We start from the raw sequence: 23,436 nt of genomic DNA on the forward strand, positions 1-23,436 counted from the left end.
AAAGGGGAGCAGAAAAGAATGGAGACAGTCACTTAACAGAAGAGTACATATGACAGAGTTCATTTCTCAATTAAATGTAAAATAGCTTAAAAACAAAAATATCAGAATTTTAGGCAGGGTATTTTAATTATGTGTATGCAATGACATTTATATTGCTTAATAAATACAGGGTCTTTTATGTTATTTGAAACTTTTTCTACCTTCACATTTTGAGTTTTAAGCTTCTCTGTAGGCCTTTTGCTTTTCTTCATAGTGCAACTGCAGGGAGCTAAATGTCTTGTTGTGTACCACCCACTGAACCAATCAGAGAGGCTGTATCGTATACTTTTCATATATCTTTATTTTTTTCAGTAGGCGTTTATGCTGGCAGAGGAAGCAGTTCTAATTTACCAATGTAATGTCTTCTGCAGCTTTCAGGAGCCACTTATTACATAATTATATTAACACCTAATGGTTTCATTGGAGGTTATCTGCTGAAGAGATTGGACTGATAAATATGTGGTGTTTAGGTTACGCAGAGCAATAACTTAAATTTTAGTTTTCAAGATGGTCCAACATTAAAAGGGATATGAAACCCAAATTGTTTCTTTTATGATTCAGACAGAGCATGCATTTTTAAAAAACTTTCTAATTTACTCCTATTATCAATTTTTCTTTGTTCTCTTGCAATCTTTATTTAGCAGGAATGTAAAGCTTAGGAGTCGGCCCATTTAAGGTTTTAGCACCTAGGTTACGCTTGCTATCCAGTGTTCTGAACCTAAAATGGTCTGGCTCCTAAGTTTTACATTCTTGCTTTTTAAATAAGGATAGCAAGAGAACAAAGAAAAATTGATCATAGAAATAAATTAGAAAGTTGCTTAAAATTGCATGCTCAATCTGGATCATTAAAGAAATAATTTGGGTTTAGTATCCCTTTAACTTTGGGGTTAGCTATTTATGGCTGTGTATACAGCCAGTGTACTCTGAAGGTGTTTACCAGGTTGGTTATGGAAAAACATAATTTATGTAAGAACTTACCTGATAAATTCATTTCTTTCATATTAGCAAGAGTCCATGAGCTAGTGACGTATGGGATATACATTCCTACCAGGAGGGGCAAAGTTTCCCAAACCTCAAAATGCCTACAAATACACCCCTCACCACACCCACAATTCAGTTTAACGAATAGCCAAGAAGTGGGGTGATAAAAAAGTGCGAAAGCATATAAAATAAGGAATTGGAATAATTGTGCTTTATACAAAATCATAACCACCACAAAAAAAGGGCGGGCCTCATGGACTCTTGCTAATATGAAAGAAATGAATTTATCAGGTAAGTTCTTACATAAATTATGTTTTCTTTCATGTAATTAGCAAGAGTCCATGAGCTAGTGACGTATGGGATAATGATTACCCAAGATGTGGATCTTTCCACACAAGAGTCACTAGAGAGGGAGGGATAAAATAAAGACAACCAATTCCTGCTGAAAATAATCCACACCCAAAATAAAGTTTAACGAAAAACAGAAGCAGAAGATTCAAACTGAAACCGCTGCCTGAAGTACTTTTCTACCAAAAACTGCTTCAGAAGAAGAAAATACATCAAAATGGTAGAATTTAGTAAAAGTATGCAAAGAGGACCAAGTTGCTGCTTTGCAAATCTGATCAACCGAAGCTTCATTCCTAAACGCCCAGGAAGTAGAAACTGACCTAGTAGAATGAGCTGTAATTCTCTGAGGCGGAGTGTTACCCGACTCAACATAGGCAAGATGAATTAAAGATTTCAACCAAGATGCCAAAGAAATGGCAGAAGCTTTCTGGCCTTTTCTAGAACCGGAAAAGATAACAAATAGACTAGAAGTCTTTCGGAAAGATTTAGTAGCTTCAACATAATATTTCAAAGCTCTAACAACATCCAAAGAATGCAACGATTTCTCCTTAGAATTCTTAGGATTAGGACATAATGAAGGAACCACAATTTCTCTACGAATGTTGTTGGAATTCACAACTTTAGGTAAAAATTCAAAAGAAGTTCGCAACACCGCCTTATCCTGATGAAAAATCAGAAAAGGAGACTCACAAGAAAGAGCAGATAATTCAGAAACTCTTCTGGCAGAAGAGATGGCCAAAAGGAACAAAACTTTCCAAGAAAGTAATTTAATGTCCAATGAATGCATAGGTTCAAACGGAGGAGCTTGAAGAGCCCCCAGAACCAAATTCAAACTCCAAGGAGGAGAAATTGACTTAATGACAGGTTTTATACGAACCAAAGCTTGTACAAAACAATGAATATCAGGAAGAATAGCAATCTTTCTGTGAAAAAGAACAGAAAGAGCAGAGATTTGTCCTTTCAAGGAACTTGCGGACAAACCTTTATCTAAACCATCCTGAAGAAACTGTAAAATTCTCGGTATTCTAAAAGAATGCCAAGAAAAATGATGAGAAATACACCAAGAAATATAAGTCTTCCAGACTCTATAATATATCTCTCTAGATACAGATTTACGAGCCTGTAACATAGTATTAATCACAGAGTCAGAGAAACCTCTTTGACGAAGAATCAAGCGTTCAATCTCCATACCTTTAAATTTAAGGATTTCAGATCCTGATGGAAAAAAGGACCTTGTGACAGAAGGTCTGGTCTTAACGGAAGAGTCCACGGTTGGCAAGAGGCCATCCGGACAAGATCCGCATACCAAAACCTGTGAGGCCATGCCGGAGCTACCAGCAGAACAAACGAGCATTCCTTCAGAATCTTGGAGATTACTCTTGGAAGAAGAACTAGAGGCGGAAAGATATAGGCAGGATGATACTTCCAAGGAAGTGATAATGCATCCACTGCTTCCGCCTGAGGATCCCTGGATCTGGACAGATACCTGGGAAGTTTCTTGTTTAGATGGGACACCATCAAATCTATTTCTGGAAGTTCCCACATTTGAACAATCTGAAGAAATACCTCTGGGTGAAGAGACCATTCGCCCGGATGCAACGTTTGGCGACTGAGATAATCCGCTTCCCAATTGTCTACACCTGGGATATGAACCGCAGAGATTAGACAGGAGCTGGATTCCGCCCAAACCAAAATTCGAGATACTTCTTTCATAGCCAGAGGACTGTGAGTCCCTCCTTGATGATTGATGTATGCCACAGTTGTGACATTGTCTGTCTGAAAACAAATGAACGATTCTCTCTTCAGAAGAGGCCAAAACTGAAGAGCTCTGAAAATTGCACGGAGTTCCAAAATATTGATCGGTAATCTCACCTCCTGAGATTCCCAAACTCCTTGTGCCGTCAGAGATCCCCACACAGCTCCCCAACCTGTGAGACTTGCATCTGTTGAAATTACAGTCCAGGTCGGAAGCACAAAAGAAGCCCCCTGAATTAAACGATGGTGATCTGTCCACCACGTTAGAGAGTGTCGAACAATCGGTTTTAAAGATATTAATTGAGATATCTTTGTGTAATCCTTGCACCATTGATTCAGCATACAAAGCTGAAGAGGTCGCATGTGAAAACGAGCAAAGGGGATCGCGTCCGATGCAGCAGTCATAAGACCTAGAATTTCCATGCATAAGGCTACCGAAGGGAATGATTGTGACTGAAGGTTTCGACAAGCTGCAATCAGTTTTAGACGTCTCTTGTCTGTTAAAGACAGAGTCATGGACACTGAATCTATCTGGAAACCCAGAAAGGTTACCCTTGTCTGAGGAATCAATTAACTTTTTGGTAAATTGATCCTCCAACCATGATCTTGAAGAAACAACACAAGTCGATTCGTATGAAATTCTGCTAAATGTAAAGACTGAGCAAGTACCAAGATATCGTCCAAATAAGGAAATACCACAATACCCTGTTCTCTGATTACAGACAGAAGGGCACCGAGAACCTTTGTAAAAATTCTTGGAGCTGTAGCTAGGCCAAACGGCAGAGCCACAAACTGGTAATGCTTGTCCAGAAAAGAGAATCTCAGGAACTGATAATGATCTGGATGAATCGGAATATGCAGATATGCATCCTGTAAATCTATTGTGGACATATAATTCCCTTGCTGAACAAAAGGCAAGATAGTCCTTACAGTTACCATCTTGAACGTTGGTATCCTTACATAACGATTCAATATTTTTAGATCCAGAACTGGTCTGAAGGAATTCTCCTTCTTTGGTACAATGAAGAGATTTGAATAAAACCCCATCCCCTGTTCCTGAACTGGAACTGGCATAATTACTCCAGTCAACTCTAGATCTGAAACACAATTCAGAAATGCTTGAGCTTTTACTGGATTTACTGGGACACGGGAAAGAAAAAATCTCTTTGCAGGAGGTCTCATCTTGAAACCAATTCTGTACCCTTCTGAAACAATGTTCTGAATCCAAAGATTGTGAACAGAATTGATCCAAATTTCTTTGAAAAAACGTAACCTGCCCCCTACCAGCTGAGCTGGAATGAGGGCCGCACCTTCATGTGGACTTAGAAGCAGGCTTTGCCTTTCTGGCTGGCTTGGATTTATTCCAGATTGGAGATGGTTTCCAAACTGAAACTGCTCCTGAGGATGAAGGATCAGACTTTTGTTCTTTGTTGAAACGAAAACGATTATTAGCCCTGTTTTTACCTTTAGATTTTTTATCCTGTGGTAAAAAAGTTCCTTTCCCACCAGTAACAGTTGAAATAATAGAATCCAACTGAGAACCAAATAATTTGTTACCCTGGAAAGAAATGGAAAGTAGAGTTGATTTAGAAGCCATATCAGCATTCCAAGTCTTAAGCCATAAAGCTCTTCTAGCTAAAATAGCTAGAGACATAAACCTGACATCAACTCTGATAATATCAAAGATGGCATCACAGATAAAATTATTAGCATGCTGAAGAAGAATAATAATATCATGAGAATCATGATGTGTTACTTGTTGCGCAAAAGTTTCCAACCAAAAAGTTGAAGCTGCAGCAACATCAGCCAAAGATATAGCAGGTCTAAGAAGATTACCTGAACACAGATAAGCTTTTCTTAGAAAGGATTCAATTTTCCTATCTAAAGGATCCTTAAACGAAGTACCATCTGACGTAGGAATAGTAGTACGTTTAGCAAGGGTAGAAATAGCCCCATCAACTTTAGGGATTTTGTCCCAAAATTCTAATCTGTCAGACGGCACAGGATATAATTGCTTAAAACGTTTAGAAGGAGTAAATGAATTACCCAATTTATCCCATTCTTTGGAAATTACTGCAGAAATAGCATTAGGAACAGGAAAAACTTCTGGAATAACCACAGGAGATTTAAATACCTTATCCAAACGTTTAGAATTAGTATCAAGAGGACAAGAATCCTCTATTTCTAAAGCAATTAGAACTTCTTTAAGTAAAGAACGAATAAATTCCATTTTAAATAAATATGAAGATTTATCAGCATTAACCTCTGAGACAGAATCCTCTGAACCAGAAGAGTCATCAGAATCAGAATGATGATGTTCATTTAAAAATTCATCTGTAGGGAGAGAAGTTTTAAAAGATTTTTTACGTTTACTAGAAGGAGAAATAACAGACATAGCCTTCTTTATGGATTCAGAAACAAAATCTCTTATGTTATCAGGAACATTCTGCACCTTAGATGTTGAAGGAACTGCAACAGGCAATGGTACTTTACTAAAGGAAATATTATCTGCATTAACAAGTTTGTCATGACAATCAATACAAACAACAGCTGGAGGAATAGCTACCAAAAGTTTACAGCAGATACACTTAGCTTTGGTAGATTTAGCACTAGACAGCGATTTTCCTGTAGTATCTTCTGACTCAGATGCAACGTGAGACATCTTGCAATATGTAAGAGAAAAAACAACATATAAAGCAAAATTGATCAAATTCCTTAAATGACAGTTTCAGGAATGGGAAAAAATGCCAAAGAACAAGCTTCTAGCAACCAGAAGCAATGAAAAATGAGACTTAAATAATGTGGAGACAAAAGCGACGCCCATATTTTTTAGCGCCAAATAAGACGCCCACATTATTTGGCGCCTAAATGCTTTTGGCGCCAAAAATGACGCCACATCCGGAACGCCGAGTCCGCGCCAAGAATGACGCAATAAAATGAAGCATTTTCAGCCCCCGCGAGCCTAACAGCCCACAGGGAAAAAGAGTCAAATTTTTGAAGGTAAGAAAAAATGATTAAATCAAATGTATTATCCCAAATATGAAACTGACTGTCTGAAAAATAAGGAAAGTTGAACATTCTGAGTCAAGGCAAATAAATGTTTGAATACATATATTTAGAACTTTATAAACAAAGTGCCCAACCATAGCTTAGAGTGTCACAGAAAATAAGACTTACTTACCCCAGGACACTCATCTACATGTTTGTAGAAAGCCAAACCAGTACTGAAACGAGAATCAGTAGAGGTAATGGTATATATAAGAGTATATCGTCGATCTGAAAAGGGAGGTAAGAGATGAATCTCTACGACCGATAACAGAGAACCTATGAAATAGACCCCGTAGAAGGAGATCACTGCATTCAAATAGGCAATACTCTCCTCACATCCCTCTGACATTCACTGCACGCTGAGAGGAAAACCGGGCTCCAACTTGCTGCGGAGCGCATATCAACGTAGAATCTAGCACAAACTTACTTCACCACCTCCATCGGAGGCAAAGTTTGTAAAACTGAATTGTGGGTGTGGTGAGGGGTGTATTTGTAGGCATTTTGAGGTTTGGGAAACTTTGCCCCTCCTGGTAGGAATGTATATCCCATACGTCACTAGCTCATGGACTCTTGCTAATTACATGAAAGAAATGAAGTTTATCCTGAGAGTGCGTTTACGTATGTGCAGACATATGTAGTTCTAGCTGCATTTACTATTTCCATAAAACAATAATGGTTTAGATAATTTTAGGAAAATGTTGCATTTAAAAAAAAAAAAAATATTGAAATGATACTTAGGAATTCTCTACAACAATAGTGTTTGTCTTAAAACAAAATATACAGAAATTGTGTGGGTAGAACATATAACAAAAACAGAAATTCCAGTAATCAGAGGTCATCATTCTGAAGAAAATACAAACCGTAGAGCTAAACATGTCAAATACCAAGAGCAGTAAGCGCGCAATACCTTATCAGCTATTGCCCTTCTTAATCTGCACGCCATGTCTCGGGGTACTGATGTGTAAGGCTTGGGGGGCAGTGAGAGTGGGAAAGTGTCCAAGAAGGTACAGGACCTACAAACAGGAAGCGGCACATGGATGTCAGTGACACGCATAACACGCCCCGGAATATGGGCTGCTCCAATCTTATACTGACAGGAAAAGTCGTGTGGTGCATGTGCGAGCGCTGGCGGCGCCTGCTACAAACTACTGGGTATAGCAAGATGCAGTGACTGGGATACATAACTTATTAGGTGCAGAGAACAGGGCACTTCTCACGGTGAGTTTTGCACTTTGTACACGAATATGTGGTTGGTTGTGTTGATGCAGGATTTCCTTCCAGAAAACCTGATCCACCAGGATTGGGGAACCTAATTAGAAAAATGATTTTGGGGGAGTACTGGTTGATACGGGCGCTGTGGGGGGCTTGGTGGTGCAGGAGGCTATGCTATTTCAGGAAGCTCAATGTTAATTGTGTGCAAGATAACGTTTTTAAAGGGCTGATGATTTTCACAGGATATAAAGAATTGTTTGTTTGAGGTACTACTGCAAACCAGGGGATGACAAGATTATACGAGTTTTGTTTAAACCAAAATGACTATAAATAAACTGACTACCCATTTAGCAATGTAAGATAAACACAAACTGAAAACTAAAATCTTCCAATTCTTACATTGAAAATAATTGTGTCAATTCCTGACTGAGCTAGGTAGTTTTAATTTGATTCCATCAAGCAATAATACAAATAATAATACAAAATATTTCTTGTAATAATCTAATAATTGTATTGCTCCTTACAGGTTTCTGTGTTTTGTCAAGTTGTTACAATCTCATCTTGATATAGTGGCTTATAAATTAAAGGAACATGAAAGCCAAATTAAAATTGCATGATTCAGATAGATCATGTCATTTTAAGATACTTTTAATTTCACTTTTATTATCAAGTTTACATTGTTTGCTTGGTATTCTTTGATGAAAGGCATATGAACATATCCTCAGCAGCAGCAATGCACTACTGGGAGATAGCTGGTGATTGGTGGCTACTCACATTTGTTTCTTGTCATTGTCTCACCAAATGTGTTCAGCTAGCTCCTAGTAGTGCATTGCTGCTCATGAGCTGACTTAAACTATGTTTTTTTTATCCTTTTACTGGGTTAAACACATAGTTATACGCAAGCAATATTGTAGTAATAATGATAACACATTCAAGCATTTTCCCTTTTGCATTTGTATGTCCCTTTAACATGAGACAAAATAGGACCACCACTTGCCTGTCAGCGAACTAGTAGCTTGTACAGTGATTGGCAACAAGTACTATTCAAAGTGCCACAATACATTTTTTATAATGACCAATAACAAATCTATGGAGGGACATTAAGCAGAGAGTAAGTGTAGGGGATTCAAGTAAATAAAAGTTTTTATAGCATCTGTTATTTATCTATTGAAGAGGGGCAGCTGAAGAGTTTAGTAGGTGGCTGAGAAGACGGTGTGCTGCAGATGACTGTATAATAAGGCTTTACAAATTCATATGTCAGTTTAAAGGAATTGTCTAGGCAAAATTAAACTTTCATGATTCAGATAGAGCATACAACTTTCTAATTTACTCCTATTATCAATTTTTCTTCATTCTATTGCTATCTTTATTTGAATGCAAGCATAGGAGCCGCCCCATTTTTGGTTCAGAACCTTGGTAGCGCTTGCTGATAGGTGGCTACATTTAGACACCAATCAGAAAGTGCTACTCAGGTGCTGAACCAAAAATGGTCTGGCTTCTGTGCTTACATTCTAGGGATAGACCAATATATATCGGAGTGGCCAATTTTTAGGGCCGATATTTAGAATTTCTGAAATATCGGTATCTGCCAAAAACTTACCAATAAAGAGCAAATCAAAAGAAATTTAGCTCTGAGTACTTCAGGGAAACTATGTAGTTTTAAGTGACACAAATCATCTATAGCACATATAAGCTGGACATAGCATCTAATAATATTGAGCACTGATAAAAGTCCAAGCCCAGGTGTTCCTGGGAGCTCAGTTACCAACTACCATACCACCAATTTCAGGTCTGTAGATGGACTTGCATAAACAAACATATATGATTTGTGAAATTGAAAATGTGATCTTTAAGTGGCACTTAAAGCTACATAGTTTCCTTGAAGTACACAGAACTAAATTACTTTTGATTTGCTCATAGGGGTCAGCAATACATAAAAGCAATCTGCTTGCTAATTGCTGTCGCACATAGAACATTATTTGTTGCATTCTGATAAATTTTACACATTTTTTTTTTTAATAAAGGTTTATCAGAGCGCCAAACAAATTGTATTCTGGGTACAGGATCAGAACAACAAATACCAGAAACAATAAATATATAAAAAGCATAATTTAATACAATTTGATACAAGTTCGATACAAATCTGAAAAGTGCTATTACACAATTTGATACAATTCAAATAAGTGCTGTTACACTCGGATTAAAAACAGCAACAATTCATGGATCCATGTTACAATACTATTAAAACTATAAAAACATAATCCTGAAAAACTCAGGTAACAGACTTAAAAAAGGCTTGGGGAACTTGAGGCCAATGAAGGTATCGAAATGGATTAAGGAGACGCTAGGTAACGGACTCCAATAAGTCAAATAATGTGAGAAAAAAAGATAATTTGATAAAGATTATATAAATGTAAAGTTGTATGTAATTGAGTGTGACAAATTTGGGTAGGGGAAATGCTAAAAAAAAACAAAATATATAAAACAGGAGGGGAATAAGTCCCAGATCACAGCATAGGTTTGACTTATGTGTTTATGCAAATATGAAATTGTAGAAAAATGCTCCTAAACTGATATGGAGCGTGACAAAAATACCTAAATTGAGTGCTTGCAATTAAGGACAACGTTGGAGGTAGTGGATAAAAAACTCCACAGTGATAAAAAATGTGAGTGTTGTGAAAAATGCAGGGGTGATACTAAAGTTCACAAAAACATTGCACAAAAGGGGATCAGATAGTATAACAAACAAAAATGTGAAATATAGTGGACACACTATTAAAATATTGAAAGCGGTTAAAACACAATGGATTAGCAGCGATATATTTGGAAGCTGAAAAAATGATCTCCGGTACCAGAGACCACTGGGCTGACAACCTCAAACTAGTTGAAAAAGGTTAAAAAAATGTCCGTTAGTGGTTTGAGGATAACAGATGGTAATGCAGTTTTACTTGGAATAAGGACAAACTCTGGTAGAATTCCGGTAGAAATAGAAAGTCTCGCTAACAGTCTTTCCTAAGTATAAATCCCAATTCAAACAATAAAGCAATAGTCTTCTTTAGAGTAATTTGCAAAGTGAAAGGGTCCCAATGCTTTATCCAAGGCAGGTGTCCCTTACCTGTCAGGGGAAGAAAAAATACATATAGTGCAGAGGGTTTCTATAAAGTTTAACACAATTAGAATGCTCCTTACCAGTAACGAGCCAACGCGTTTCGGTCCTCACTGACCTTTATCAAGACTGGTTTTTGATGTGGAGTAAGGTTATTATATACCTTACTAAGTATCAGGTAAATTAACACCTGTGCGATTGCACAGGAAGTAAAACTGAATCATTCCGGGTTGAAGCAAAGTCATTTAAACTTTTTGTAGAATAAAACTTTGTTCTTCCTAAAATATATTTTTATTCTTAGATGATCTATGTCTAGATATTTGTATCATTACATGAGTGTCGATCTATGTTATGATATCTCTAAAGCTCGCTATGGTTTCCTATAGTAATTGGATCCCAGTTTCAGGGGGCTTGGGCCAAAGTGAGTTTATTATTGGCTAAGCCGAAGGTGTGCTCAGAACCCTCAATCTGATTGGATGATGGTGTAACGAAATTTGTTATTGCTAAACTTCATATATTTAAAGCAAACATATATTTCTAGTATCTTTTCGCATGCAATCCGTAGGATAAATGTATAAACGGATCAGGCAGATGTGGTCTAATTTCCGTCAGCAGTGTTAATATAAGCTTATTGCGATATTAACACTGCTGACGGAAATTAGACCACAATATAAAAATATATGCGCATATTAAAAATTAAAGCAAATAAATCTAGCACTGATATTCCAGCATGTCCTTTCTTTCTCGGTCAAGTGGCATATATAAAATATATATTTCACTTTTAACCCCTATCTGTAAAGTGTACCAAGTGAGCGTGTTTTTAGTGAAGTGGCAGCAAGATATGAAAAAAACAGAAGCCGTTTAACAGGAGAACATGCTGAAATGTTATGCTTTCTGCACTATAACGTGTTTCTACTTAACTGGGAGTACTGAAGAAATCCTGTAGTGTCTAGCTTTGCAGTAGTGACTTAAATTTAATTTTGCATCAGTGTGCAGTTTAAAAAGGAATTTATGCCATTTTTCTATGTTTTGAGAAGCAATTTAATAAGTTAATTTTCAAGCACTTTATTTTTTCCAGTTGTTTACTTTTAATGTTTAAAATTTTAATAAGCATGTTCAGTTTATACCAGATTTGTGAAGAAATTGTGATGATTTTTCAAAACTTTAAATGTACAGAATATTGGCTCCGGTTATCGGCCTGAAAGGTGGTCAATAATCGGTGAAATAAATGTGATAACAAAAATCATAAAAGGAAAACCAAATAAAGTTCTGAATCAAGGATATGTCTGTGTCCTCTGGATGAGTTTTTCAGCTTGTTAGCATTCCTCAGTGAGATCCCATAAAAAAGGAAACAGAAAATTACAACATAGTGTGAATCTGTAATGGCACTTTGAGGAAGTAGTTGTTTTGTAACAAATGACTACTCACATTTGTTGGAGCTTTCCACTAAGCTCAAGGATATGCGCACTCCCACTTTATACTGATGGGAAAACAGTACACTAGGCAAAACTTGGATACAAATTTATTTTAAAATATATAAAAGCGTCACATAAGCCTTGATAACACCACAATGTAAGGGTACAAAAGCAGATATGCTGTAACAAATGCTTCAAATCGCCAAACTTGCAAAGAGGTAAATGGATCAGCAGGAGTGTGACCGCTGAAACCAAAACCTTTTTAGTAGCAAGACAATAGCGCTAAGCCCCCAGGTGTCCTGGATAGTGTAGAGACGCAATAAAACTCAATATAGAACAGTTCAGTTCCGACGTACGTTTCGCTGGTATGCTTTGTCAAGGAATAATAATCTTTAATAATAATAATAATAATGCTTTGTCAAGGATAATCGGTATCGGCCCTGAAAAAACGATATCGGTCTATCCCTATTAAATTCTTGCTTTTTAAATAAATATAGATAGCAAGAGAACAAAGAAAAATTGATAATAGGAGTAAATTAGAAAGTTGCTTAAAATTGCATGCTCTATCTGAATCATCAAAGTTTAATTTTGCCTAGACTATCCCTTTAGGAACCATTAACATAATTACAGAATTGTTAGGAACCAGAGAACAATTTTATGTAGAGTTCTACACAAATTTAGGAACCAAAAGTAACATTTTAGGAGTCATGGCTTCCTGGCTCCTGTAGTTTGTTAAGCCCTGTATTTTATTGCTTGATATGCTGCTGGTCCTGAGCGGAGACTGCCGCTGACCCAGTTAGCAGCTTTAGTTGCATGACCCTGTTGTGTGACTAGCACTGCAGATTGCATTAGCGGCTGTATCTGCATGCGACCGGCAGTGCAATTTGTGTCTACTATGTGTTTAACCCCTTTGTGGAGGTTAAACACATGGAGGTGCAGGGACAATAGTCTTAAAATTGTATGCTGAGTGCTCTAACAAATTAGAGCATTCAATTTTTTAACTTTAAGGGCCCTTTAACTCCTTGGGCCAAATAAACGTAGATCTAGGTCATGCGGTACATAGCCCATTGTACCTCATAACGTAGACGTCTTGATCGTCAAGTGACAGCCGACAGATGCTGTTATTGGGCTTCCAGCAGAGGAGGCCCAGTGACAGGGGAGGTAATGGGAGGAGCCCTAGACTGCGAAAAAAATATTTTATGTTTGAATATTTTTTATTAGTTTGAAATAATAAACAGTTACAGAAATAGGCATATTTTCCTCTCCATTGACCTCTCTCATCTGGTGTTCCAGGGAGGAGGTTTACAATATTGTATCATTACTCAACCATTGATTCAAATGAAAAACTTTATAACAACCCATTGTCTACCAATTATATTCATATAAACCTTTTCAGATCAGTATCTAATGGGCAATAACAAAGTCCTGTAGTTATCAAATTTTGATGAAGTTTAGTCCATATCTCTTCATTAGTATTAGACCACCTCTTTCTTTCTTCTTTTTTTTTTTTTTTTTTCCTTTTTAAAACAAGAATTGTTCATTCGTAATGTCTAGTTTTATATCCATCTTATATTGATATATAACAAAACGTTGCATTGAATCCAGGATTAATCATCTTGTCTATAGGTACTTTAAGTCAGAGAGTACAACATTGAGAAAAGGTAGAGTTAAATAAACTGGGTTAAAGGGGGATGCAAAGGGTGGGGAAGGAGTAGGAAGTTACGACACATCATATTGTAATCTGTGCTATATGTACATCAATAGGTAAAAGTTTTTATGAATGATATGACCACTCTGGGCCACATCTCCCGACATTCTTATACGACTAAAACTCACTTACTTATCCAATAATACCATACCGCTTGGACCACTTCCTTATTATCTAGAGTGTTCGATGCCAGCTCATACATAGTATATGTATATTGGATTTTATTATATATCTCTGTCCAAGTTGGACCACCCGTTTTCCAGTTTCTGGCTATGCATGTCCTTGTGACTGTGCATAGGATCTTGATAAATGTATTAATATGTTTATTGTATATACTAATATGTTCATGCAAGAGGGCCTGTTGAATCGTGAGGAAGGAAGATAGTTGTCTCCATATACCCGTGATTTCCTTGCAGTCCCACCACATATGCCTGTATGTTCCTATTTCTCCACACCCTCTATAGCAGTATATACTTCCCTGTGCATGCATATGAGCAGTTCTCGTGGGTATTAGATACCAGCGGTAGATGGTCTTAATAACATTTTCCTTAAGGTCCACACTTATAAGCCCTTTCTCTGCATTTTGAAATATTGTTTCCCATTCTTTGATGTCTTTACAAATAAGTAGTTATTTTTCCCATGCCAACATAGTTGAGGTTTTTGTAGTGAACTGAGAGGCCTGTATGGCTATATATAAAACAGAAATGGCATGTTTGTTACGGTCTTCTGATTTACAGAAGAGTTCTATTGGTGTAATGTTGCTTTCTCTCGGGTTTCTCAGATATGTCTGGATAGCCGAGTGTATCTGTAAATACATGTACCAGTGTAGTTTCAGTGGACTTATTTTTGTTTGAAGTCGATTAAATGAGAGTGTAATTCCCCCCCCCCCCCACCCATGTAGTCTGCCACTCTATATAAGCCCTTATTTTCCCATTTTTGAAGTTAAGTCCAGAGTTCACTAGGCAATATAAATCCTATCGGTATGTATAAGGAGTATTTTGGCATTAGGCTGTATTTAGATCTTGCTATTTTCCAAGTGGCCACTGTAAGGTTTGTAGTATAAGGTCTGGATGTCTCTTTATTAGTTTGTGTTCTTTCTGGTTCCCAGATGATTGTGTCACTCTCGCCCCACCCACCTAAATTTGCTTCAAGGTTAGGCCATATAATCTCCTTGGATCTCTTCAGTAATAAAGTGTCTTGTGCTAATCTGGCAGAGTTATAATAATCTATTAAATTAGGAGCCCCGACGCCTCCCAGTTTCTTATGTCTATTTAAGATCGATTTCGCTATTCTAGTCGTTTTATTACCCCTAATGAATATTAGTATCTCTTTTTGTACTGTATCTAAATCTGCTTTTACGATTTTAATAGGCAGGGTTCTAAATAAATATAATATCCTCGGCAAGACATTCATCTTCACCGCCGCCACTCTGCCCAACCACGAGAAATTAAAACTTTTCCATTTTGACAAATCTTTTTTTATTTGTTTAAACAATGGGATATAATTTACTCTATACAACTGCGTGGAGCAATTTGGAAGGTGAATTCTTAGATATTTTAGGGAATGTTTCATCCATTTAAATTTAAAGTTTGATTCTAATAGCGTCTGAGTCTGTCGGGGGATTACAATGGGTAGAGCTTCACGTTTTTCTGCATTTATTTTGAAACCCGATATGGTAGAAAAGGTCTTTAGTGTTTTGATAAAGATTAGGCAGTGATATCAGTGGGTTCGTCAAAGTCGGTAATATATCGTCTGCGAAAAGGGCTAACTTATATTCCGTCATATTTATCTTGACTCCCGTTATATCTACCTGCGAGCGAATTTTGGCGGCGAGTGGTTCTATGCATAGGGCGAAGAGCAACGGAGACAGAGGACACCCCTGTCTGGTCCCATTGCGGATTGGGAAGGGTTGAGATTTATATCCTGCTGATGAGACCTGTGCTCCCGGAGAAGAGTAGATGGCTTTTAAGAAAAAAATATTTTAAAGGGACATGAAACCCAAATCTTTTCTTTCGTGATTCAGAAAGAGCATGCAGTTTTAAACAACTTTTCAAATTGCTTATATTATCTAATTAGCTTTATGCTCTTGTTATCTTTTTTTTAAAAACATATCTAAATATGTTCAGTAGGTGCTGATTGGTGGTTGCACATACAAGCATTGTGTGATTGGCTCACTCATGTGCCTTGCTATTTTTCCAATAAAGAATACCTAAATAATGAAGCTAATTAGATAATAGAATTAAATTGGAATGTTTAAAACTGTATTCTCTATCTGAATCATGAAAGAACATTTTTGGGTTTCATGGGAGAGGGATAGGGCACTGCATTATGGAAAGGGGCTGGAAGGGGGGGATCCTTTGTAACGATCGCTGGGAGGTTGGAGGACCACTACGATGCATTAAAAAATAATAAAGTATATTTATAAATTGGGTACTATTTCCCTTACCAGCTAACTAATTAAAGGGACATGAAGCACAAACATTTTCTTTCAGGATTCAGGTAGACCATACAGTTTTAAACATCTTTTCAAATTACTTCTACTATCAATTTTGCTTCATTCTATTGCTAACCTTTATTTAAGGAGCAGCAATGTACTACTAGGAGCTAGCTAAACAAATTGGTAAATGAATGCCAAGAGGCATTTAAGTGCACCCACCAATCAGCAGCTAGCAAGTGGTATGTAAATCATTTCAGCGAGAAACCCTATGTTTTTCAAAAGGTTAACAATTTTTTTTGTTTGTTTAAAAGCCGGGACGTATGCTTTGGAGCCGGCCCATTTCTATAGCACTATATGGCAGCAGTTTTGCAAGAATCCATTTGCTAGAGCGCTAGATGGCAGTGCTATTTCTTACCATGTAGTTCTCCAGATGCCTACCTAGGTATCTCTTCAACACAGGATATCATGGGAGCGAAGCAAATCTGGTAATAGAAGTACATTGGGAACTTTTAAAATGGTATGCTTTGTTTGAATCACAAAAAAACCTTTTGGGTTGCATATCCCTTTAAAGGGACTTTAAACACTACACCCATGTCATGCACCTCCCTCTATTTGTGGGTGCCCCTATTTTAGATTTATATTATAGTAATAGCTTTTGGGTTTGTGTGTGAGAGTAAATGTATTATTATTATTATTTATTTATGAAGCTCCAACATATTCCGCAGTGCTGTCCATGGGTATAATTTGTTTAAATAAAACAATGTTAAAAACAAAACAAAAAAACACATACAGGGGGAATTGAGAGCCCTATTTTTGTGGTAACGTGGATACTCAAGTAGTTTATGGGTAAAATAAAGGTTCTAGGAACAGTGCTCAAATAGTGTAGGGGTAAAATAGAGTGTTGGGGTGTAATAGGGAATCTGGGCAGTCCGCAAGTAGTTTAGGAGTAAAATAGAGGGCCTGGGCACAGTGCTTTGAACATTTATGTTATTATTCTAGTAATAGCCTTTGGGTTTGTGTATGAGAGTAAATTAATGGAGCAAATGCTAGTGGGGAGGATGCTGAAGTAGTTAAAGGGACATTAAACCCAAATGTTTTCTTTCATGATTCAGATAGAAAATATCATTTTAAACAACTTTCTGATTTACTTCTGTTATCTAATTTGCTTCATTCTCTTGATATTCCTTCCTGAAAAGCATATCTAGATAGGCTCAGTAGCTTCTGATTGGTGGCTGCACATATGTGCCTCATGTGATTGGCTGACCCATGTGCATTGCTATTTCTTTAACAAAGGATATCTAAAGAATGAAGCAAATTAGATAATAGAAGTCTATTGGAATTTTGTTTAAAATTGTATTCTGTGTCTGAATAACGAAAGAATTTTTTTGGGGTTTAATAGATGGCCTGTGCTTACTAAGGATAACAGTGGGACATAAGTCTGCTACCTCTGGAGTATGGAATTAACAGCTCCCAGTCCTGCAGTTGGCTACCACCGTAGTGAGCACTGAATAAGGTTATACTACTGGGGAGTTTGTGCCTTTACACAGAGGGAGAGCAACAGGAAACTGCTTCTTCAATTACATCTTCTTTTGTGTATTCTACAGATATCTGCAATAATGACAACAACATCTGTTTCCAAGGTAGGTACCATGTGCAATTTATTGTGTTTCCCTTCAGTTCTTTATTAATAATGTAGAGCAGTTGGCAGCTTTATAGTTGCATTATGAAGCAATGTAAAGGTACGCTGCAATGTGTTTTTTAAGCATGGGTGTGGGTACTTGTTTCCTAATGGAACAGAATCTGGTGCAAAAAAGAGCAACTGATTTCAGTTTTGTTTGTTTTTTGAGCAAGAAAAAATACTAGTCTGTAAAGAAATACAAATGATTACCCAATAAAAGTATGTCTCTTTGTTTTACCTAGCTACCTCTTTCATGAAATCACACATTTAATTTAAAACACTTGCTAACTATTTTATGCAAGTTATTTTTGGTGGTGGTGTTTAAAGGTGTAGAAGTGACCTGGAGTTGTTACCATAGTGCTCAGAGGTTCTAGGCTTATAAAATGCATCCATCTTGTCTACTTGTATTGATCTAACCTGTTATAATTTCTAGGGATGCTTTGTGTTCAAGCCTAGTGCAAAGAAGAAAAAGACTTGTCTTACAGCAGGTGAGTATAACAAATGGATTGTTTTTTTGTGTTGTATTTTGAATTTTGCTTCTTGCTTTTATAATAAATACTAGGGCTGGGCGATATGGGCAAAGAAAAAAATTGTTTTTTTTTTTTTTTTTTTTTAAACCCCTGCGATTGTGATTTTCTTATAAATGACTAACACCTTAATTTTGCATTAAAAAGTTTATTTAACACTACAGAATCTTAATGTACATGTTTCTCAATGTCCAATACACTCTTGGAGCATAAAAATACAAAACAAAAAATAGTTAAAATAAAATTTGTTGCTTGTGATGTTATTAAATAGTAGCCACTAGCCAGTTATTAGGTCTTATGATACACAACATTGTCATGCTTTCTTGGACATACATTCGAACTGTGGACAGTGGTATGATTAACAAATATAGCAGTGTAAGACACACACACACACACATACACACACACACATATATATATATATATATATATATATATATATATACATACACACACGTGTGTTTAACTGTGTATGTGATTGTAGGTTATATATATATATATATAATATATACTGTGTGTGTGTATATACAGGGAGTGCAGAATTATTAGGCAAATGAGTATTTTGACCACATCATCCTCTTTATGCATGTTGTCTTACTCCAAGCTGTATAGGCTCGAAAGCCTACTACCAATTAAGCATATTAGGTGATGTTCATCTCTGTAATGAGAAGGGGTGTGGTCTAATGACATCAACACCCTATATCAGGTGTGCATAATTATTAGGCAACTTCCTTTCATTTGGCAAAATGGGTCAAAAGAAGGACTTGACAGGCTCAGAAAAGTCAAAAATAGTGAGATATCTTGCAGAGGGATGCAGCACTCTTAAAATTGCAAAGCTTCTGAAGCGTGATCATCGAACAATCAAGCGTTTCATTCAAAATAGTCAACAGGGTCGCAAGAAGCGTGTGAAAAAACCAAGGCGCAAAATAACTGCCCATGAACTGAGAAAAGTCAAGCGTGCAGCTGCCAAGATGCCACTTGCCACCAGTTTGGCCATATTTCAGAGCTGCAACATCACTGGAGTGCCCAAAAGCACAAGGTGTGCAATACTCAGAGACATGGCCAAGGTAAGAAAGGCTGAAAGACGACCACCACTGAACAAGACACACAAGCTGAAACGTCAAGACTGGGCCAAGAAATATCTCAAGACTGATTTTTCTAAGGTTTTATGGACTGATGAAATGAGAGTGAGTCTTGATGGGCCAGATGGATGGGCCCGTGGCTGGATTGGTAAAGGGCAGAGAGCTCCAGTCCGACTCAGACGCCAGCAAGGTGGAGGTGGAGTACTGGTTTGGACTGGTATCCTCAAAGATGAGCTTGTGGGGCCTTTTCGGGTTGAGGATGGAGTCAAGCTCAACTCCCAGTCCTACTGCCAGTTTCTGGAAGACACCTTCTTCAAGCAGTAGTACAGGAAGAAGTCTGCATCCTTCAAGAAAAACATGATTTTCATGCAGGACAATGCTCCATCACACGCGTCCAAGTACTCCACAGCGTGGCTGGCAAGAAAGGGTATAAAAGAAGAAAATCTAATGACATGGCCTCCTTGTTCACCTGATCTGAACCCCATTGAGAACCTGTGGTCCATCATCAAATGTGAGATTTACAAGGAGGGAAAACAGTACACCTCTCTGAACAGTGTCTGGGAGGCTGTGGTTGCTGTTGCACGCAATGTTGATGGTGAACAGATCAAAACACTGACAGAATCCATGGATGGCAGGCTTTTGAGTGTCCTTGCAAAGAAAGGTGGCTATATTGGTCACTGATTTGTTTTTGTTTTGTTTTTGAATGTCAGAAATGTATATTTGTGAATGTTGAGATGTTATATTGGTTTCACTGGTAAAAATAAATAATTGAAATGGGTATATATTGGTTTTTTGTTAAGTTGCCTAATAATTATGCACAGTAATAGTCACCTGCACACACAGATATCCCCCTAAAATAGCTATAACTAAAAACAAACTAAAAACTACTTCCAAAACTATTCAGCTTTGATATTAATGAGTTTTTTGGGTTCATTGAGAACATGGTTGTTGTTCAATAATAAAACCAATCCTCAAAAATACAACTTGCCTAATAATTCTGCACTCCCTGTATGTATATGTATGTATGTATATATATATATATACAGGTTTTCAAGCACTCCAACCTTGGTTAATTCTCACACACCTGGGTGCAGTCCTTGAGGGAACATATAGAACAATTTTTATAGAATGAAGGGCACTCTCAGGATTTTTAGTATTTACAAAACAAAGATATTTATTCCTAATATCAACAAATCTTCATATTCAATTGAATATGAAGATTTGTTGATATTAGGAATAAATAAATATATATATATGTGTATGTATGTATGTATGTGTATATATATATAATATAATATAATATTTTATATATATATATATATATATATATATATATATATATATATATATATATATATATATATATATATATATATATATATATATATATATATATATATATATATTTGACTGAAAATGAGCCCTGCTCCTGTCCAGGAATCCAATACAGGCATTGTAGATGCAGTTAAGTTAACCCAGCAGCAGAGAGGACTGCAGTTTTAGCCATTTTGGCAGCGTGGGGTTAACTGCATCTGCTATGTATTTGAGCCATTTCTCAGAGAGGATACCCAAAGTTTCAGACTGCAGACTTCCCTAGGGGGAAATATAAGTAAGTGGCTTTCCCTCCTCTTCATTCCTGCATGGGCTCTGCTTTTAGACTTCTAGATTGATTGGCTGGCCAGCTGCTGAGATCAGAAAGTGAAAGTAAAACAGCTTTTTTTACAAATGTGTGCTAAAAGCAACCACTAGATGGAGCTGGTTTGCAAGAAATCACATACAAATCAATGCATTACAGCCACTTATAAGGATTTTTTTTTTTAGCAAAAATTTGCGACTCTCTGTGTTTTTAAATCGCGGCGATTAAACACGGTTTTAAATCGCATATGCGATTAATCATGCAGCCCTAGTAAATACTATAGTATAAGAAGTCTTTTTAAAAAAAATTGATATATAGATAAAAATATTGAAAGCATTTTGATATATAGATTAAAACATTGAAAGTATTTTTATATATAGATTAAAAAAAAAAAAACTCAATGCGAGCGTCACAAATAAAAGCACATGGGACACTGAAATCACAGATTGAACCCTCATTCCAGGGGAAATAAATAAGCAGATTTTATAACTGCACATTTAATGTCTCTTAACGCATTTTGTTTGCCACAGATCATATACTGAAATGTGCTTTTTCTGTTTTCATGGGGGAAAATGCAATTTTCTTTTTATTTTCAGCTGACTATTTTAATGAAGGTCTTAAGGATTCTGAAGACAGCATGAAGAGGTTTAAGAGTTGCCAGTTGCTGTGGCAACAGATGAAATCACAGACAGAGGTTGGTGAAAACGATGTCTTTGACTAATCATCTGCATTACCATGACCTTTCTACATGTTGCAGAAAAAAAACTATCTTATAATAAAAACGTCTTTCTTTTTTTTCCCTTCAGCAATATGTTTTGTACTTGTTTTGTTTCATTCAAAGATCTCCTATGTAAACTATGGGGGGCATTAAAGGGGCAATGTATTGGATTTGTTCCCCGCCCCCCTTAAATGTGCTCCCAATTACTTACTATACCCTCTGCATAGTGTTAAATGTGTTTAACCTTGCTCCTTTACATTTATTCCTGCAAATTAGAAAAATTGGAAATTTCAATTCCTAAGTATCACTTTTATGTATTGAGATAGATAAAAAAAAAAAAACAGGAGTGCTCTTTCTGCAGGCTCAGTTTATTTGATTTTTGTTATGTTCTTGGGAACTGGTTTCAGTTAAAGGGACACTGAACCCAAATTTTTTCTTTTGTGATTCAGATAGAGCATGCAATTTTAAGCAACTTTTTCTAATTTACTCCTATTATCAAATGTTATTCATTCTCTTGGTATCTTTATTTGAAAAGCAAGAATGTAAGTTTAGATGCCAGCCCATTTTTGGTGAACAGCCTGGGTTGTTCTTGCTGATTGGTGGATAAATTCATCCACCAATAAAAAAGTGCTGTCCAGAGGTCTAACCAAAAAAAATAGCTTAGATGCATTATTTTCCAAATAAAGATATCGAGAGATTGAGGAAAAATTGATAATAGGAGTAAATTAGAAAGTTGCTTAAAATTTTATGCTCTATCTGAATCACGAAAGAAAAAAATTGGGTTCAGTGTCCCTTTAACAAAATTAGCTATTTTAAATACTTACCATACTTTTTGTACACTGCAGCTGGTTTTGCAAGTGTTATTACATACAGAAGAATATAAACAATAATGTTATGAAGGAGTAAAAACCGTAAACACCTTTTGTTTAAAAATTTTATTTTGTCACATGCTCCCTAGATAGGCCTAAAAAGCAAATTCTGTAACTTGCAAATAAGAGAACATTTACAATTTACCAATAGAATTCTTACTAGAATCATGAAAGCCTCCTTTTTTTTCCTCTAAAGCTCAGTAAAAAAAAACTATAGACTTCTAATTAAACAAAAATATATACAATTATTTATATATATATATATATATATATATATATATATATACACACACACACTTAGCACAGTAACTCTTGGAACCTGCTCTGAGAGGGTCTGCTGCCTTGATTATCTGTTAAAGTAAGATTGTCTGTTTAAGTATAGCAGTTAGCTAAACAAAGTAGTTAGGCAAACAAGGATTTGGAGTAACCAAGGGGAAATATAATTATTTTATATTTTTAAGTTAAACCTTTTAGCAGGATTGTGTGAAAATCTCATTCAGTGTACAGCTTGCCATATGTTTGCATCACTGGAGCAACCACTTCAGGGATTATATGTTTGTGGCAAATGTGAGCATATTGTCTCTTTAGAAACTCGTATTGGAGTTCTGGAGGAAAGAATTGCAACACTGCATGAAATTCAGACACTTGAAAGGGAAATAGATAGGACTGAGCTGGATGTTAATGGTTCTAGCAGTGGGAATGGGGAGGATTCAGATGAGGAGACTCTAGTATCTAGCTGGGTCACAGTTAGAGGGCGAGGTAAAGGTAAGCGGAAGAGACTGGCCAGTTCTGAACTGGTACACCCCAACAGATTTGCCAGATTAAGTGAAGATGTTGGGGATATCAGTTCAGGGGTGGCAGTGTCAGAAAGGGCTGT

The 23,436-nt window shown here is 36.6% G+C and overlaps 2 protein-coding genes across 4 annotated transcripts in view; one reads left to right on the forward strand and one right to left on the reverse strand.

The window, feature by feature from the left end:
- Nucleotides 1–7,209, reverse strand: part of RARS2 (arginyl-tRNA synthetase 2, mitochondrial) — a 227,136-nt gene extending 219,927 nt beyond the window's left edge. For both annotated transcript variants that reach the window (XM_053710526.1, XM_053710525.1), the window contains exon 1: nucleotides 7,079–7,209. In XM_053710526.1, coding sequence (XP_053566501.1) covers nucleotides 7,079–7,114 — 36 coding nt within the window. In that variant the 5' untranslated portion in view covers nucleotides 7,115–7,209. The remainder of the gene's footprint in view (nucleotides 1–7,078) is intronic.
- Nucleotides 7,210–7,255: 46 nt separating this feature from the next.
- Nucleotides 7,256–23,436, forward strand: part of ORC3 (origin recognition complex subunit 3) — a 194,925-nt gene continuing 178,744 nt past the window's right edge. For both annotated transcript variants that reach the window (XM_053710528.1, XM_053710529.1), the window contains exons 1-4: nucleotides 7,256–7,389; nucleotides 17,654–17,689; nucleotides 18,161–18,215; nucleotides 21,569–21,666. In XM_053710528.1, coding sequence (XP_053566503.1) covers nucleotides 17,666–17,689; nucleotides 18,161–18,215; nucleotides 21,569–21,666 — 177 coding nt within the window. In that variant the 5' untranslated portion in view covers nucleotides 7,256–7,389; nucleotides 17,654–17,665. The remainder of the gene's footprint in view (nucleotides 7,390–17,653; nucleotides 17,690–18,160; nucleotides 18,216–21,568; nucleotides 21,667–23,436) is intronic.

Source organism: Bombina bombina, chromosome 4 (assembly GCF_027579735.1).
Source record: "Bombina bombina isolate aBomBom1 chromosome 4, aBomBom1.pri, whole genome shotgun sequence".
In the NCBI taxonomy this organism is placed as follows: Eukaryota; Metazoa; Chordata; class Amphibia; order Anura; family Bombinatoridae; genus Bombina; species Bombina bombina.